The sequence below is a fragment of the Bombyx mori genome, chromosome 6, assembly GCF_030269925.1.
Source record: "Bombyx mori chromosome 6, ASM3026992v2".
Lineage (NCBI taxonomy): Eukaryota > Metazoa > Arthropoda > Insecta > Lepidoptera > Bombycidae > Bombyx > Bombyx mori.
Window position 1 is genome coordinate 4,076,756 of NC_085112.1, and position 20,141 is coordinate 4,096,896.

The following is a 20,141-nucleotide window of genomic DNA, read 5'->3' on the forward strand; positions in this document are numbered from 1 at the left end:
AAAAGGAGATGAGGAAATCATCTCGAATAATTCCTCAAAGAGTTTGACATGGAACATATTTCCATAAAAAATTAAACAGTATAAAATAACTGTTTAATACAAACTCTATAAATTAAAAGTAAAATAGACGGTAAGGAGTAATAACTTAACAGCGTTGAAATATGAATTATCAAATATAACTTACATTTGAGATAATTCTCTTCGAACTTGGCCCGCATCTGTTTGTAAGACTCAAGGCACTTTTGGTACTCGCTCTGTTTTCTCTGCACTTCTTCGGATAGCTGCAAACAAGATTATAAATTTATTGAAGTGCTTCGAAATGTCTCCTTTCATCTAAACATCTATCGTTTTCTGATTTAATATCTATTAAAAATGCCATCAACAGTTGGTTCATTTAAGAGTAATTTTACTGTTGGAAGACCTCTTGTGAGTCCGCACGGGTAGGTACCACAACCCTGCCTATTTCTGCCCTGAAGCAGTAATGCGTTTCGGTTTGGAGGTTGGGGCAGCCGTTCTAACTATACTGAGACCTTAGAACTCATATTATTATGTCAAGGTGGGTGGCTGCATTTACGTTGTAGATGTATATGGGCTCCTGTAACCCCCCGGTAACACCAGGTGAGCTCGTCCACCCATCTATGCAATAAAAAATAAAAAAATCTTAAAATTAAGTCGTATAAAGTCTTGAATTTGTAATAATATTTAGGCCGGCTGAGCTCTTCTGTCGACTGACAGCGGCAACACTAACTAAAACTATCGTCAGTCAGTTCGGAGATAAATTCAATCAAAAAGAGTAAAAAGGTAAAATGTTCTTCTGAAATATTTGCGGTCATAAAGGTACTTGAAGCTTCGTCAACTCTCGTCTCAAATATTGCTCCCAGTTCTAAAATCCAGCTATCAGTTCTTTTATTTCATTCCATGCGTACTTGCAAATAGGTTATTAAATATGTTATTAAGTATAATAAAAAGATTTAGATAATTTATTACTAAATTCAAGTTCAATAACTATGTGCACCGATTCAGGTAGTCCATTTAAATACATTTACATATTTCCGTAATTGTACACGTACACCCGAAGGTACTCTTATCACTTCCATAAATTTGGCCCAAAATAAAAACCATATTGAAACAGCTGTGCTACATCCTACAAAGAACGTTTAGTTTAGATTAATTTAGAATTCATCAGCTAATATGTGTGGGACGAACAATACGTATCTAAGATCTAAAGGTTATGAATTTTAATGTAGGCAATTTATTTTTCTTGTACATAGTTACAACAGCATGCCAGCTTCTTTTGTTTTCAGAAGACGTCCATTTGATTTATCTAGTTTATAGGTAGCCTCGACAAAAATAGGATAGCCTCGACAACTGTACAGATTTCAAAAAGGCGGAAATCAATGGAATGATTGAAATAGGTACGGGATTAAAATGTAAACTTATGGAAGCGCGTTTTAAATTAACCACAAAAACCTCTTTTCTCTTAAAAGTATTGAATATCTTTCTTGTCTAGAAACTTCAACGCTGCAGGTCACGGCCACACTGTGACATCACTTTCTCTCTAATGATGTCACACATTCGACGTTCCACAACATTTATTTAGTATGCTTAGTGTGAGTTTTTTAACGTTCTCGATAGCGTTAAAGTTAACTCAAATTTGTATGGACTCGGAACGTTTGCCGCTAGGAGCGCTGTTTCAATTGCATACAAATTTGAGTTAACTTTTACGATATCGAGAATGTTAAAAAACTCGCACTAAACACATAGAAACACAACACGATTTTGTGTGATACCGATCTTGTGAGATAAGTGAGTATGTTTTTTTTTGTATTTATATTACAATATCGAGGGGTGTAAAGCTATGTGGGTTAAGCGACATTTCTTTTAATACGCGACATTTATCTTTGTAACTAAAGGTCCGTTTTATTTGGTATTACTCGTAGTATCAAAAACTCGATGCTGTTAATTTAATTGCAATTAAGTTTACCCCGTTCAAAGGGAGAAGCTGAAGAAGTTTTTTGTTATATACATATGATTTTTTTCCAAATTATAAACTTTAAATAGCTCTTCTGTAGAGTTGCAAAAATGTCGTTTAAACAAAAAAGCCTTTCACCCCTCGATATGTATCTCTATTATAAACTTAAAACAAACCTTAAATAAACCTTATTTAACTCAACAAATTGAATTTGATGATTACCCTATTCAGCTTTCATCAAATTTTTCTCACGGCCATTTCTGTGTCTGCTAATTAAATAAAGACATGATGACACCAACTCAACGTTTTCAACAGTTATTAGTACGCTGTTCCGTGTTTTACAACCGTCATTATTAACAATTAAACGCTAATCTTAAATTACAACTTGTACCGTAGAATCAAGTGTATATGCATACAAAAAAAAAACTGTTTGTCCATACAGTGTTTGGTTTGGCTTATAGTTCTCGTTTTATTTTATTACATCATTGCGGTAAGTTATGTTATGAGGAAATAGTATAAGTAGGTCCAAAATTTATTTTTTTGCGTAGCGACTTTTCTTTGGTGACTTTAACGGCCGTCTGGTGTAGTGTTAGGTGACATGATCAGTACACAAGGGGGTCGCGGGTTCGACTCCCGCCAAGGGAGGATATTTGTATAATTAATATTTATATCATAAATATTAATTAAAATATATTTGTATGATAAATATTAAATGTCTTTTCCAGGGTTATGGATGTATATTAAATATATGTATGTGTATAATAAAAAATCTTACATTTATTTCCGTTATCTGGTACCTGCAACACAAGTTCTTTACGAACTTAGCACGGGACCACTTAACGTGGCGTGATTGTTGAATATTTACTATTATTATTATTATTATTATTATTCAAATATCATATACCAGCCAACAATATGTTTACAAACAAATAATTTATCATCGGCAAGTGGAGTCAAAACTTTTTAGGTGTAGGCACTTAGCCTTAAGAGGTATCCGGAAACGATTCAAATATTTGTGCTCACTTCTCAATTACTAACTAGGTGTAAACAAAAAAAACGCATACTCATATCTTAAGGATACTTAAAGAAGTTCTTTTTTTCGCATTTTTTTATTTTGTTTTTGTTTTTTTTTTTCATACTGTCTTGTTATGTCCTTATCATTAGAATTTTAGATTTTCTGAATAACAATATTATCACATGAGAGTGACGATAAAAAGTCTGTCCGGCTGGAAGAAGATAATGAATAAAAAGAAGGACAAAGGAAGATAACAGAAGAAGATAAAGTTGTACCCCGGTCTCTAGAGTAACTTCTACAACTTTGGTCTCATCCGTCCATTGTACAATACAAATAGCCACAAGGAAACTATTGTTCTACCTACATTCGAATTTCAGAAATTCTATTGAAAGGTGTGGATACTAATATCTCCCTCGAGAGTGAAGTTTTCCTTAGACCGATTTTTTACTCTCCTGTACCAGTAAACTGAGTCACTCATCTCGTTAAGTATTTCGAAGTACATATATTGTTATTTTATAAAATGAAAATAATAAAAACTACTTGAGTAAGAACGTTGAGTTGTTTCGGTAATCATTAACAAAGTTTTTATGAAATGAATCACACCAATGCCTACGGCATAAATAAAAATATGATGATGGTAACGTAACGTTTAGATATACAATATATTGTTGTTTTCTAAAGTAAAGTTGTAGATAGATCTTTCATTCAGCCAATATATGGTTATTGAAACCAATATTACAAAATTTAAGTATTTACCAGGTTTCCTCTATTCACCAAAAGGCATATTGTGAGAATATTAAGACTTAGGGTCATGGTCAAAGCTTTCTTGTATACTACGAATGAGGACCCAACTCCAAAATTTTCAAACATTTAGGTACATTCTTATATTTGGTGATTGGGAAGGATGCTTATGATCTATATAATTTCTTAAATTTTTATCATATAAACTCAGATATTACTTTGTTAATATAACTACTTATTTGTATGGACTGTAAAGTTTAATATTATAAAATAATATATAAATGTAAGATGACACGCTTTAAGAATGCTTTTTCAATTTTGTACAGTTTCACACATAACTCTAGTCAAGTGCTAAAATATAAAAAAAAAGCTTTACAACTATTGATTTGGAATGTAATAGGCGGACAGAGAGACACAGTTGTGATCGGATAAGACTGCTATCCTTTTATTGGATGTACAAAACCTTTAATAGCCAGACATGATGTGTAATTAGATGTCTAGCTTAGCAGCAACTATCAATATTTTTTTCAATAATACACATATTAAAACGAATAAAAATTGTGAATTTTTAACGATTTTAAAGACTGAAAGGATTTCCGTATGTTTATGAAATATTTACATCTATTCAGAGTAAGCTCGAATATCATTATTATAATGCCTTAAGTACAGTTAACTGAATTTTTATCATTTTTATGGATCACGGAGCGGGTTTTTAACTTTTTAGACGTCTCCATCTTCCGAGAAAGATTTGAATCGCTCGCATTTAAATTTAAAAGCAAGTACACGGTAAAACAGTTTTGATTACGCGGGTATCGCTAAAACAGTTTAATGTCCGAAGCCCACACGCTGCGATGTGATTACTGAAACACATAATGCGAACACATTAAATACGCCAATACTGAAACACCGCATAACTAATCACTGCGTATCGAATGCTTCACTTCGTTTTATGGCCACACGACGACCTTATCGGTTAAAAGTCCTGTTTCAAAATTAAACTTCAATCTATACTAATATATAAATCTACAATAGTTTTTATGGATGTTCCGTTATAACTACTGAACCATGCATCCGATTGACTTGAAACTTGATATCCATGTAGAAAATACATGTACTTAATGGATAGGCTAATATTTATATGAGTGTTGGACTCCCTACACCAGTTGCGGGGGCGTTAATGATGAGAATCTTTGTGGGGATGAGAAATAAAAATGATAATTTTAAATGGCAAACGAAGCGGACGAGTACAGCTAGTAGTATATAAAATTATACATTGCAATTTTAAAGACGGTGACTAATTAGCAAACCTTATTTGATTTTATTTTACATGACGAACACTTCTAAAATATTTATTAAAATGTCAATACCTATTAAGAAACACGTTTTTCGAAGATCATCTTAGTTGTGTATGGAAATTAATAATGGAATTACTAACTTCAGACAGCATATACTTAATGCAATGTGTAATATTCACAATGAGCTATCGTTGCTTTTAGGGCATAAGCCTCGTCTTCTTCTCATTTTAATGATTGGTTTAATAATAACCATCGATATCATAAGTGTTATAAATGATTCGTTCTAAATTATTTCAACCTTGTTCAATTGAATACTGTTAAAATAAAATAGGTCGATACTAAGAAGATGCTTATTGATGTTACATTCAGGATGTCTCGATAAACATGAAAGTCGTGAGCTATGTGTATAATGAATATTCTGCAACTTTAATTGTTTTTTTTTTATTCTATTACCACTCACGAATTCTATTACACAACGATGTAACAAAGACATTTATTTGCTTAAGTTGCAATGAATATACATGTATATGTAGTAGTATTTTTAATAAGTTATTCATTTTGTTTTATGGTTGGTATGGATGGTTGGGCGAGCTCACAGCCCACCTGGTGTTAAGTGGTCACTGAAGCCCATAGACATCTACAACGTAAATGCGCCATCTACCTTGAGATATAAGTTCTAAGGTCTCAGTATCGTTACAACGGCTGCCCCACCCTTCAAACCGAAACGCATTACTGCTTCACGGCAGAAATAGGCGGGGTGGTGTTACCTACACGTGCGGACGTGTAGGTGGACGTGCGAGAGGTCCTACCACCAGTAATTACGCAAATTCTAATTTTGCTGGTTTGATTTTTATTTTACATGGTGTTATTCCTACACCGTGCACGTATTTCATTAGAAAAATTGGTACCCGCCTGCGGGATTCGAACACCGTTGCATCGCTAAATACGAAGATCCTTTAGGCCACGACGACTTCATAAAATTCCATTTCCATTTCCTTTAAATTCCCAAATCTAGCTAGATGTGTTATTGTCTTCTATATATCACCAGGCTGTGGTATTAAGGACTTGCAACTGGTGCTATCACATGCAAGTCACCAAAGGAATTTTGGTCTTCCTCAGCAATCGACAGCGGCTTAGCTATGCCCCTAATATTATCAATGTCATACCTTATGATCCTATATGCTGAATGATATTGTATTAGATGACAGGAAAAAGATTTAAGCTAGTTAAATCTCATAAAATACTAACACTCTAATAATAGAAATACAAATTTATTCAACGATTTCAAAAGTCATCAATCTTAAATGCAAAGCTTTGAAAGTGAAATCTTTCACTTGCAATGATAGATTTTTTTCTGGTGTTTATTGTCAGCTATTGAGTTTTAACTTTAAGAGAAAGTTTTGGTCCAGCCAAACACTTGTAAAGATGTATTGTAGTCGAAAAAAGAATGACCGAAAATTGTCAGCACAAGAATTCATATGAAGAAATTACAAGTATTAAGAACGGTTGAGAATAAATAAATGTCACAATGTCACGTCAGAATATGACGAGATGGAGACAATGTGGGTAACGGTACAAAAAAACGGCTCCTGCCTTGTTGTAAGTCGGCCGTGGTTCAGTTTATAACCAGATCTAGACCGTTTACAAGCAGACTTGATTAAAAATAATACAAATATTTCGTCACAATAGCGTGTAACAACAATGACACGCGTGACCCAGTTTAATAAGATTTATTCTTGTTCTGCACACAGTCGTTATCCCACGTCTAAGCAGTAGTAGCACTATGTTAATTACCCATGTTAGTTTACTAGTAAGAAACCCCGTAAAATACTCATATTTATCTCGAGTCACCAATCCTCTTGACTAATCCAGTGATATAATTATCAAACAGCACATTTTTACGTTTTAATAGTATATCTTAATCAGGCTTTGGGACTTGTCTTGCAAATGTATTTTTTTTTATTTAACGGAACGAAGACTATTCTCCACGAATGTCTTGGAAACGACGAAATATTTCAGCTTCGTAGTTATTTTAAAATTTTATTAGATTGAATCTGTGAGTCTGGATAAATCACATCGCGACACCACGCATCATCGACTAAATCGTGCCTGACGTCATCTTAAAATACACATTAATAAACAGAACCAGTTCGAGTTATTAAGACGTGTCGTGTTTTGTAGGTTGTATGATGTGCGTGTTATTAGTGATTTACCAAATTACTCGTTAAATAAAAATCGAATGGAATGAAACCATACAGAGCCTTCAAAATAACGTCACTTTAGTTAGAACATAAAATTTATGATAAAGTCACGTTTATGCACAACTTAGCTGTAAAAAATTGATAATGTATTATCAACGATAACACTACTTGCAAATAATAATGTTTTAAGTTTTGCTACAAAAAATATTTTATTCAATATACATGTTTAAATAAAAACAAAATTGATCTGGTGCGTAGCTGTTACGGGAACCGAAGCTCGAAGTGTCAATTGATAATTAAATGAATGAAACTAACCATACGAACTGCAATTCGTCATTGTTTCAGAAGTCATAGGCTGGGCGGTGGACGTCGGACCAAGTGTGATCAAATATTGATAGAAATTTGAAACGAAGCATTTTAAAATCAACAAGTCATAAAAGCAAGGTCGATAAACTCATGAACATCAATACGTCTTGATACTCAAATATACTTAGCGGAGTTGACGGAAAAAATCAAGAGCAGTACAGATTTATTATTTAACAGTCGGCTACTTAAAAGAGTTGCATCGGATGACAAAATAAAATCGTAATTACTCATTTCCGAGAACGGAACGTCAGCGAAACTTGCCCGTGAGACAGAAAATAATAACCGAACACCAGTTTTAGCCACTAAAACATTACGAAATTATCGTGTTTTATATTTCGCTTCATTTACGTAAATTATGTTCACAAGTAGGTTCCAATTTTATTTGAACATTGAAACTGTAAGTCACTGTGATCAATTTCTTGTACAATATCCTGTAGTTATCAATTATCTAGTTAGTAGATTATTTATTATAGGCCTACGTTTGATCGGTACTTTTTATTAGCATAAGGTTGTATATTTATAGTTGTATATTTCTTAAGACTCAATAGCATTGGAATAATATCAAGAAGCACCCAAAACTATCTGTACAATAATACAATTTTCAATCGTATTTTTATTGTTATCCAGCCAAGAATGGGAATACATACATACATTAAAATACCTGAACTTGCAAATACATGAACTGACTTTTTATTTAATAACTGTTATCATATTTATTAATAGAATAATAATATGAAGAACAAAAATAACCAAGTTATAGAGCCTACATAAAGTTAAGATCATCACGAGACAGTATTTTGACATTTATCGGTACATCTATTTTTTTTGTATCACATCGCACTATATGTTTTGGTTTTTTTATTTTTATCTATTTGAACGAATGGATAAAAAGTCATTAAAGTTGTGGAAAACAATAAAAACAGTTTTTGTTAGGGCATCTAATAAATCTGAGCTATTTGTTTTGTTGCTATTGGATTTTAGCATATCACGATGCCTTAAACCTTTACGAATTTTCTTTCCAAACAACATGATAACCTAACTTCTATTAAATGAGCATATTTTTTATATAAAATTGATTGTCTCACGAAAGTTGAAAAGTAAGATATCATTACGAATCGACAGGGCTAACCGGTTGCCCCGTTTAAACCAATACTCACTTTTGACCCATTGTTCCTTACTTTAAGCAAATTACAGTAGGTACTACTGAGACTATTTATTCGTATAATCTTAACCCGAACGAAGAGAACGCCGACTTCAAGCGAGAGCGGTCTTACCGGAAACAAAACCGAGGTTAATGCGTCAGCTATTTCGTCCTAATAGACGACCACGGAGATTTGCAGTTGCTGCAATCACTGGCTACAGGCCATATAATAAACATTTATTGAAAATAGGTACTACAGACAGTCCCTTATACAAGGCTTGCATTCATGTGCTACTCGAATATCCACCACAGTAGTCTAATAGGTATTCTTCAAAGTTCTAGTCACTGAAGTTTTCATGATGTAGTCAGCTACATGAGGAAGCCGGCTAACTTGGTGGATCAATTATTTGGGATAGTGGTCATCATATCCCTGCTACCATAATGGAAGATAAGCGCAAATTATACGTAATTTACGAAGAACTGCCTGTTTACCGACAACATACGTATGATATATATCTCAGTGCCATAAAAGGTACGTGAACTTATGACCCACCTCATGATAAACGCTCACCACCATTATGAACTTCAGCGTAGTCAGAAGAATGCTAGGCCGTACCTTTAATTAAACTATAAATACCTTAAAACTAAATGTATATTTACAAGCGACAAGAGATAGCTGGAATAAAAATATTCAATAATATCCCATGTTTGTTTTGGCTGATATTTGATTGTGACCAAGAATCAAAAATGAACCAAAACAAATGTACATAAATGCCTTACTTAATTTTGTGCACGCTATATCTAACTAAATATATAAGAAGGCTATTATTGTTTTCATCAATCATATCATCGCTAAAGAAAAGCGATAATTTAAAAAAAAAGTTCGTACACTTTAGAATAATCCATGTCTAACAAAGCGAATTCAATTTATTAGGGTATTAGTGAAAGAAAATTAGACACTCAAATCCATGTTGTTTCATTAGAAGCTTAGTTCCATTAATTTTTATATTCGAACTACGAAAAAAAAACAATCTGTATAGAAATAAAGAAATTATGGATTTTTTAATTAAATTAATACATTTTAATTTCAGGCTACATAGCGAGTGGCTCGCTCTATTTTATACGATGACATCAACAATTAAAAAGGCTTTATGCAAATTAATTACAAATATTCTTAAATACAAGTACATATTATATCCCTGACTAAGCATTTTTTTAACAACCACGGCATGTGCTTGCTAACCACATAAAGGTTAATAACTAATAAATATTCCAATACGTCACAATTCGTTTAGAGTTTAACAAAATTAAATAAGGAAAACGCAATGACCGCGTTTACAAAAATTCCAATGAAAACCAAAAACAGGTCTTATAATTTTTTGTAATCGACATCGGGACTATGAATCATTGGAACTTGAGCAATGTGTGATCAAGTTTTTATTTGCCCACAATAATAACGGGAATACGGGTAGGAGCAAACACGAGTAGATGACGTGTCGCATTACGCATTCTCTACACGGGATATATTGATGCACTGGATCGTTCCACCATAATCATTAAACGGAAAGCTTGAGTTCACTAACCTCTCAATAATGAGATCCATTCGCTACCATTAAATCGTGTCAACTTCCATTTTACTTCCGCTCTGACAGTATACCAACGAATATTTTTTTTTTCTATGTTTATTATAAAATACGATCAACAAAAACTTAACATATTCAATATTAACTCAACCCTGATTTAAATATTGAATATGAATAACATACGGTTTCCTGTACAAAACCACATTTACGTTAGAACGATTTTATGTGATCATAATTTACGATTTATATATAAATGAATATATATTTAAGCTGTACATCTTTTGTCTGGAAAACTGAAGCTTCAAGGTGCGGCCACCGGCGTTTGGCTTTCTCCAGCCAGCCGGTCGCCAGCCACACGCAACTTTAATCACAAGACTTGATTACTCGTCAATTTCCTATACTTTCAAAGTGGCGTGACGTAAAAGAGCCGGCTGAGAAATTTCGACTCGGAATTTTTATGAAACTTTTTATTCGTGCTTATAGTTAGTTATTTCAGCGAACCTTGTGCCTGCTGTAAAGGAATCGTATCCAAAAATGAAGGCATTTGCTAATAATGCTGACGATTTTTTGGGCCTTAGTGGCAGGTGGAGATTTGGCCAACCTAATGGCGTGCGGACACTGATGCCCATGCACTTAAGCAACGCCAAGAACTCAGATGAGCCGCTGGCTGCCACTTAAGATTCTCTTCAAGCCTCGTTTGAAGAACATGTCATCAAAGTTCATACGAAACGGCACGTTTGAATAATACATTTTCTGTGTAATTCCTATCATTTTAATGAATTCAGCGAAATCAAAACCGCATTGGAATAACTTTTCCACTATTTCTTATTATTTTTTTAGGCAGACATGCATACGGCCCACCTAATGGTAAGTGGTTACCGTCGCTCATAGACGTCATCAATGAGAGGGGCAAAGACTTAACACAAGACTGGCTTTATTAACGTATAGATCCCAAAATAACCCATTGCAGAATGCGTTATGACTGTTTCAAGTGCTTAAAAACAATCGATACTCTAAGTGTTAAACGAACTAAAAGAGGGTAAACAGATTTTTCTGCTATTAACATCCTACCCAAAATGAAAAAAAGCCGCTGAACGTAACTTCTCGGGATCCTCCAAGAAGTCCACTGAAAAAGTCTCAGTAAATGACCACCATTTTACTGAGATTATCTTTCATCCCATATCATCTCATTTCATTTCATTTCGTCCCTTGTTTCATATTAATCAACTTCATTTCATTTCATAATATCATTTTTCATATAAAAAAAGGTTTTCACTAAAATTAAACTGTGATTTGACCTAAAGGTCTTAGTTACCAAGTCATAAAACTCCTTTAAAAAAAAACATCCTACCCGTCATTTTCCGTCACGTGTGCCCCAAAAACTAAGAAATTAAATAAAATCAAAAATGACGTTATGAAGTCACTAAATAATAGTGTGTATAATTTACTGCACTTTATGTTGTATAGTCCTCATTCACGGAACTCGGGCGTGTCGATGCGGGTCGCGCCGCAGGGAGTTTCCCACGGATCATCCCATAACAAATTAAATGCATCGCATGTATGCTAAATGCATTTATGTACGCGTTTTGCTCATTTTCCTTATTTTCATATAGAGTCTATATGAAAATATATTCATCGAATATTTTATTTTCACAGTTCTGCTCATTTAACATTTTAGCTAGCTCCGGGAAGTGTTGTGCAGATATTTCCGATCGACAAAGCAATGTTTTGAAAAATGATAATTTTTTTCTAAGCGCTTGGATCTTTTGCCACATTTCATGAATATACCTGGTTCAGACTAGTATTCTGACGTCATGTTACAATATGACTGTCTTTGGCGGGATTTTTCGCGCAACTGTCATGGCGTTGATGTACAATAGTTGTTTGAAACGAACTCTACCATTTTGTACTAGGTGGCAAAGGGCCGCACAAGAACCTCGTGGAGGCCGCAGGTTCCCCACCTATGTTATAGACAGTATCCCAGATTCCAAATAATATATTGTGAACAATTATTTTCTTTTAAATAAGGTTGCCAAAAAAATTTAGTATTACATGCATTACGTATTTCAACATGTAAATCGGTCACCTTTGAAATGTTGGTAACGGTTTTAGCATTTCCAAGTCTTGATTTACAAGCACGTCCGATATTCGTAGGTGGTAACGACTCAAATGCTAAACATTTTACAGCTATAAAACCGGAATATGTTTTGTCAAAGTTACATTATAAACAAAGTAAAGGACATTGCCTTTAAACGGCATACCTGCACGTTCGTAGCTACCTATACGACGCATTTGCTGAAGTAAAAGGCCCTTTGTTTATCAGTAGGTGGTCTAAAGAATACCACAAAAACTCTTAACGTACACTCCAGAGCCCCGTCAAAATAATGTTATAAAAACGGATTTGAGATAACGCTAATGCAAGACTAAACAAACATCATTATCGCATTTTACATCCGTAGGTGACTTAATAGAAATAACAAAGATAAATAATTTATGTACTACGGATAGTGTAAACGAGAAAGTTCTTGGTACCGAACGTGCTACCAAACCGCGTCTATTTGCACAGCTAAACAAACTTCACGCATTTGTTGTTATCGTGCAACCATATTCTATAGAACTTCTTAGCTGACACAAACCGAGACGATCCGAAACTGAACCGCAGGGATCAATGGTAACTGGTCGAATTATATCAAAGTGTGATGACGATGTTGCGCCAGTCGATGAAAAACAGTAAAATAATAGCATCATTGTAGATAGACTACGATATGCCTCGGAACTGGGTCGGGTTGTTTACCTTACAACTATACACTTGTTCCAACCGTAATGCAGTTGTAATCGACCTCTTCCTTTATCTGGTTTCTTATTTTTGAATAACACAATAGGTAAATGAGTAGGTATTATACTATAATATTCCCTTGGTTACAAGTTTCAACTCCTTGGTGTTTAATTCGGCTAATCGATAGTACATCTATATATATAAAAGAAAGTCGTGTTAGTTACACTATTTATAACTCAAGAACGGCTGAGCTGATTTGACTGAAAATTGGTGAGGAGGTAGTTTAGAACCAGGAGAAGGACATAGGATACTTTTTATCACATTCCCGTGGGACGTGTCATAAAACGTGGTGTAACAAAACGCAATTGATATGGAATAACAAAACGCAACTGACAGCTAAACGTAATATATATTCTTTGCTTAATTATAGTAGAATTGAAGTTGACCGGTTGATGTATTTGAAACAAACCGTGTGGCGGAACAAAGTTTGCCGGGTCCGCTAGTTGTTTATAGAAGTAACGTAAAACGATCGAAATAACAAATTTTAGAAATGTTGTTAAAAACCAGTCCAATTTATAAAGAGCGTTTTTAAACTGAAAATATAAATGATTACATCGAAAATTTAAAAAAAAAATTGTATTCAATAATCTTTAATTGATACCGCAATTTCGTACGCACATCCCGTCCGAGCATGTCCGGAATAGCCCGGAAAAAAAGTAAGATCGCACATACCTACTGTAATGGCGCTATATAAATCCTTTAAGACATTAAAATAGAAAACTCTTTAACATTCAAAGAATTTTTCGCAGCATACAATAAACATAACATGACTTATTGTTTTATTTCGCTGTACATAGCCACAAGTAACGACTAATACAAATACATAATATCGGATTGTGAACCACTCTATTACGATTTGAGATGTGAAAAAGTTTACGTTTACCAGGTCTCCTTAAGCTCGAAAACAATAAAATATAAATAAAAATAAATAAACAAAACACGACGGAGAGCGGCAACGCGGCGAGCTTCTAAAGTTACGAATGGTCTCAACAAATAAGTGGTTTACACACAGACACACACAAAAGCAGGCACAACAAGGACAGATCACGTCGACTCAAAGCTCTACTCACACTCCGAGAGACGCGACCCAGTCCGCCACACGACTTTGCTCAATGAACTGCATGCGAATGAAACGTTACTTCATTTATAATACACAATAAAAGTCTATAAACGAAGTAATGTTTCTTTCCACTAATATGTAAATCTACAGTTTTTTTTATTGCTTAGATGGGTGAACGAGCTCACAGCCCACCTGGTTTTAAGTGCGTACTGAAGCCCATAGAGATCCATAACGTAAATGCGCCACCCACCTTGAGATATAAGTTCTAAGGTCTCAAGTATAGTTAGAACGGCTGCCCCACCCTTCAAACCGAAACGCATTACTGCTTCACGGTAGAAATAGGCAGGGTGGTGGTACCTACCCGCGCGGACTCATAAGAGGTCCTACCCCCAGTACTTGCTTACTTTTAGAACGTATCTAATCCCAAAAAAATTTGAATTGTTGCTAAAACTATTTTAAACAGTAAAAAGTTTTTACGGATGTTCCTTTAAAACTACTGGACCATGCATCCGATTGACTTGAAACTTGGTATCCATGTAGAAATAACATGTACTTAATGGATAGGCTAATTTTTATATGAGTGTTGGACTCCCTACACCAGTTGCGGGGGCGTTAATGATGAGAATCTTTGTGGGGGTGAGAAATAATAAAGTTAATTTTAAATGCCCAGAGAAGCAGACGGGTACAGCTAGTCTTTAAATAAAAATAAATTCAATGAAATTCATGTTAAACAATAATATGTTGTTTTGATTAACCCCGTAATTCATGAAAACGCAGCAAACATTACATTTTTAACGGTATTAGATATTATGTTAGATACCAATTACTGTAAATATACAATCAATGAACGGTTTCCTTGATCAATGAACTTAATCATATGCAATATTTACTTTAAACTTTACATCTACGGCATTGTATAAACATTGTTTGCTCCACTAATATACATATTTTATTTCTGCACAATGACATATCGTCTCCTACGTCACCTAACATAATGCACGATACGACACGACGCAAACAAACACCACACCACCTGTTAGATTTTATTACCAACACGTTAATATGCCTAAATAATTTGTGTCCTTTATAAAACCATACATATGAAATGATAGAAAATATTACTAAATACGTAATCCTTTTTATTTTTATTTCAAAGTAGTTTCACATACATTTCCGTATTAATATTTATCGATAATAAGGACAACTTTATTGCCTTATTACAGAGAGAAGGGCAGAAATATAATAGAATTTATTGCAACGACTAACGGTGCAATGGCCTTTCTTGACACACCTTTTTGATGGGGAATTAACACAAAAAAAAAACAGTTATCATAACGAAACATTTCGAAAAACTACTAAATGATGCAAAAACATAATATGGTTGATTGAATTATTTCTAGATTTTCTAAGAAGGGCGATTTATTAGGTATATCGATACGATCACAAATACAAGAATGATAAGTATCGTTTGCTGGTAGCGATGGGTGGTCGACGCGAATTTCGGCAGAGCGGTGTGCTGTGGACCGGTTCCGAGAAGGATCGGCGCGTCGGCGGCAGGTATTGTGTCTGCCCTCCGCCACACGCGCCGCTTCATTACCGTCGGTCGAGGCCTTCCCCTCTTCCCCTCCGACACCCCCGAGCTCTAGCGTAGGCAGCTCCTAAGCCCGAGGCGCCAACTGAATCCTCTCTGACGTTTACACATCAATTTGTAGTTTGGCTGCACTTTTAAATTTGTTTTTACCTGTTTCATTGTTCTGATGAACTAATGAATTCTTTTTCAAATAAATCTAAGAGTTTGAATATTATTTACATATTACTAATGAAAAATTGACTGTGGTGGGCAAGGTAGAAGGGAAAAGACCCGCCGGCCGGCCACCAAACCGTTGGTCAGATCAGATAACTGCGCTCACTGAACTCTCTGTTGCGACCGTTCTGAGAGAAGCCGAAAACCGAAGGCAGCGGCTTGGCTCTGCCCCTGGCATTGCTGAAGTCCATGGGCGACGGTAACCACTCACCATCAGGTGGGCCGTATGCCCGTCTGCCTACAAAGGCAATAAAAAAAAAAATAAAAAAAATGGAAGATTATGGTACAAAGGGCCACGGGGCCACGAAGGGCTTTCAGGGACACGACCTTCAGCAATGAAGTATGCGACTAAGAAGAAGAAGAAGTTGTTAAATGAAAAAAAATGATTCGAGCCCTACACCCCAGCAGAGAGTAATAAGAAAGAATGATGATGATGATGACTAGTTTAAGTTGTAAAATTTATTATACTTTTCTCAAATTTTATAAAAAAAGAACATTAATTTAAAATTATATAACATTGACTTGAAAGCGAATTTTGTAATTAAAAGTTTTAATACTAAGTATTATTTGTTTCAATTCCCGCAAGTACTTACAATCTCCATATTATTATGTTTGTGCGTCAACAAGTGCACAAAAATGCTTGTAATTTGAATACGAAATAACAAATATTGCCGACATCATTGCCGTCCCACTCACCACATGCAAGAAATAATATCGTGTTCACCTAATCTCTTTTTGGTTACCGACGCGCTATATCTCATCCTGGCAGCCATTGTCAATAAGAACCGAGGTCGGAAGCAAATAGGAGAAAAGAAGCATCCACATTTTTGTTTTCTTTTCGAACACTCAAACAAAATAAGCTGAGGCAGGGCAAGAACGCGCGCCGCCTTTTAAAATTCGAATTTCTAATACTTTTTTTTTTATGCCTCATCTTTTCATTAATATATTACGTCGGACGCTAGCTGTCAATTTCTTTTTTATCCTCAAGTTAGGACTGTACCTGAGCGGAGTGATGCTTAAATAGAATTTTACGATGATAGCCCATTGTGAAGCGGTCGTGTGAAATATCGTATCAAATAAATAGTCCAACATAATGACTAATACAACATTTATTTAGGCAAATACTCTAATAATATAAATGACGATAATTATTATGTATGTAATGAAATCATGATAGTACCTATTTTATGTTGAGATAATACTGTCAACATAAATACGCGTGCCAGATACGCGTATCTATCGTAATCGTAAACATAAATACGATTATATAAGTAATCGATATGAAAAAATACGACCTCTTAGAATAAAGAATGACTTCGGTGAGTCCAACGACACAGGTCTAAAGTAAGCAATTAGACAGCAAGAAACTCAAAGGAAATTGCCAATTGACCCATTGTTTGAACTTTGAATTTGCGTCTGACTGGTATTTATTAAATGCGTACAGCATATAAGATGACAATGTTACATAAATACACATACATATTATGATTTTTTATTACGTAGTTATTGCATTGTACGTAGATAATCTTGAAAGTACTCATTTCAGTCCAAAACAGAGGCATAATAATTAATAAAATCTCACGGCACCGACCCAGTTTGTTAATTATCATTAAAGTTTTTTTATAAATATTATATCACAATTGAGTGATTTTCACAAACATTTGAGGTGTGTTACATAATTATTCTACTTCAAAAAGTTATTCCACAGTACATATATTAAATTTTAAAGTGTATGTAATACAAACTTCAAGTTTAAAGTCGTGACAAAAGAAAAAATTCGGTTGATAATAATCATTTATTGTCCAAAATTTTATACTAATGTTTCAAATGTGAAAATGATGAAGCTAGTATACAATGAAGTTTATTATTGTGTATTAGAATTGCCGCGGTTATCAAATTGATTATTACGTTGTTTCCTTTGATTCGTTTTGAATCGTGATTATTTGGTTGAATTTTCCCAAAAATAATAGTTGTGAATTCATAGATCATGAGACCATGATATATAGCTTAAAAACTCAATACTGAGCAATTAGAGGTGGGGCGTAATCTTGTTTATTCGGAAACTAAAAACAACATCACTAAATTTGTCCCTTATTCATACTATTATGTCAAATAAAAATTGTTTTCATTTTTTGTCGTTTGTTGTATATGTACGTATGTATGTTTGTATGTAAAACACATTTAGGTCCGCTGAAATGTATTCCTAAATTTGGCGATATAGATAAACTATTTCTAGCAATTAACAATGAACATAATAAAATCCAACAGATCTAATAAATTGTTCTAAGACAAACTAAGACCAACTCAACACATGATTGCTTTACAGTAGAAATGTTATATTATATATTAAAATAGTCCGCGAAAAGCTATAATATTATTACAACATAAAAACAACCAAATACCTATGGATTGACCTATAAGTTTAGTATGAAAAAGGAATTTTGTTCAGCGGGTACGGCGTGCTTGAGATTGTTCTGAATCAGTCAGTATAGAATTGATGTTACGTATGCTTACATAACTTTAATTATAAAATATATTTATCGGATTATTATAACGTCGGACACTTGTGGGCATCTGAAAAACGAAATTCAAACAAAATGTAACAACCTTCAACCACAGATCAGATCCCGTAAGCGAATACGAATTGTAGGATTAACTCTTTTTTTTCTTGGTTATTTTTGTTTGACATGTTTTGTGTAGTATGTAGGTATGTAGTATGTAGAGATTCTATTACAATATATGAGTCGACTATTATCAAAGCCGGCAATCTGACTTTTGGACAATTATTGGTAAATCAGAAAAACGAATTATTGACTTTGTATTCCATTGGCAGTCACAAAACTCTTAGGAACGACATCTTAGATAAATAACAGGTTAACTATTAACCTTTATTTAATGCAGGTTTTGAACCGTATTCTTTGAAGGAGACGATTATATTCAAACCGATCTGTATTGACATATCAATAACATTTTTTTGTCCAAATGCACAGATTGCCACCTTTGATAATAGACGACTCATATGACGCTCTGAATCTTTACAATAAGATCTCAAAAAACTTTAAATTCCTACTTGTGTCTAGATTCAAAAATAAATTGAAATATTTTTTATGCATAAATTAATCAAATCTTGATGGATAACATGACTTGGAAATGTATTCCAAACCATCTCATATGTGACAAAAAAAAAATTGTCCCAAATACTGGGATGTCCAATATACATACTGGATTATTGCAGTACATAAAAAAAAGAGTGTAGTTAATAAAATTTCTCCAACTGGTATTAATATTGATTGATTTATTTGCAACGTATACGGAAAGATAAAAGTAATTGCAGTACAACACGTTTTTCCATTACTTTAGTCGACTAAAAGCTGAATTTACATGTAATTATAATATAATGACATCAGAATAAACTGTATGACACATCATATTATTAAACTTTCGCAAAACAAATGTACCACATACAAAATCATGGGTCTAAAGCGTTTCGCAAAAGAAATGTTTGATAAGCTAAATAAATTCTGAAAACTCTAATATTTTAATTTTAAACAAAAACACGTGCTGCATATACACATACAGATAAATCCAATATCAATTAACTCGCTTAGGTATACTAGATTTCTCCCTCAGTTTGTGACAAACAAGGAATAAGTATGACAAAACGAAACAAATAAAACTTTATTACGAACTATAACACCTTTTTATTTAAGCAAAAGCTGTATTTTTAACCCACTTCAAAAAAGGAGGAGGTTCTCAATTCGACTGTATGTTTTTTTTATGTTTGTTACCTCATAACTTTTGACTGGGTGAATCGATTTTGATGATTCTTTTTTTACTAGAAAGTTGACGCTTCCCATGTGGTCCTGTTAGTCCAGTTCTGATAATGGTACCCATGAGAAAACCATATAAGTCTTAGATTTTCCATTAAGTACGTGCGCAACAACCAACTGATTTCGATGATTATTGTTTTTAATGTATATTAATTTGTTTTGGAATATCTTTTTTTTTCTATTTAAAGTCGCTTTTTGTTAAAGCATGTCTATTTACAATTATCAAATTGATAAGGAATTAGTACAATTATGGCCGAAGAAAACACATTATTCCTTTTTTTCTCTTCATACACGTCA

General features: G+C 33.9%; 1 protein-coding gene and 1 long non-coding RNA gene across 3 annotated transcripts in view; one reads left to right on the forward strand and one right to left on the reverse strand.

Annotated features, from left to right (window-relative positions):
• The window catches only part of LOC101737738 (tyrosine-protein kinase Fer), a 49,856-nt gene that overhangs the window by 19,316 nt on the left and 10,399 nt on the right, over window positions 1–20,141 (reverse strand). Inside the window, exon 3 of the mRNA XM_004930495.5 lies at window positions 185–281. Coding sequence (XP_004930552.2) covers window positions 185–281 — 97 coding nt within the window. The remainder of the gene's footprint in view (window positions 1–184; window positions 282–20,141) is intronic.
• On the forward strand, window positions 1,396–8,266 carry LOC134199035 (uncharacterized). Of its 2 annotated transcripts, none has more exons than XR_009973360.1 (2): window positions 1,396–1,806; window positions 7,570–8,266. It is a non-coding gene; the product is annotated as an uncharacterized LOC134199035 (long non-coding RNA). The 2 variants fall into 2 exon arrangements; XR_009973359.1 differs by lacking the exon at window positions 1,396–1,806 and adding an exon at window positions 7,112–7,474.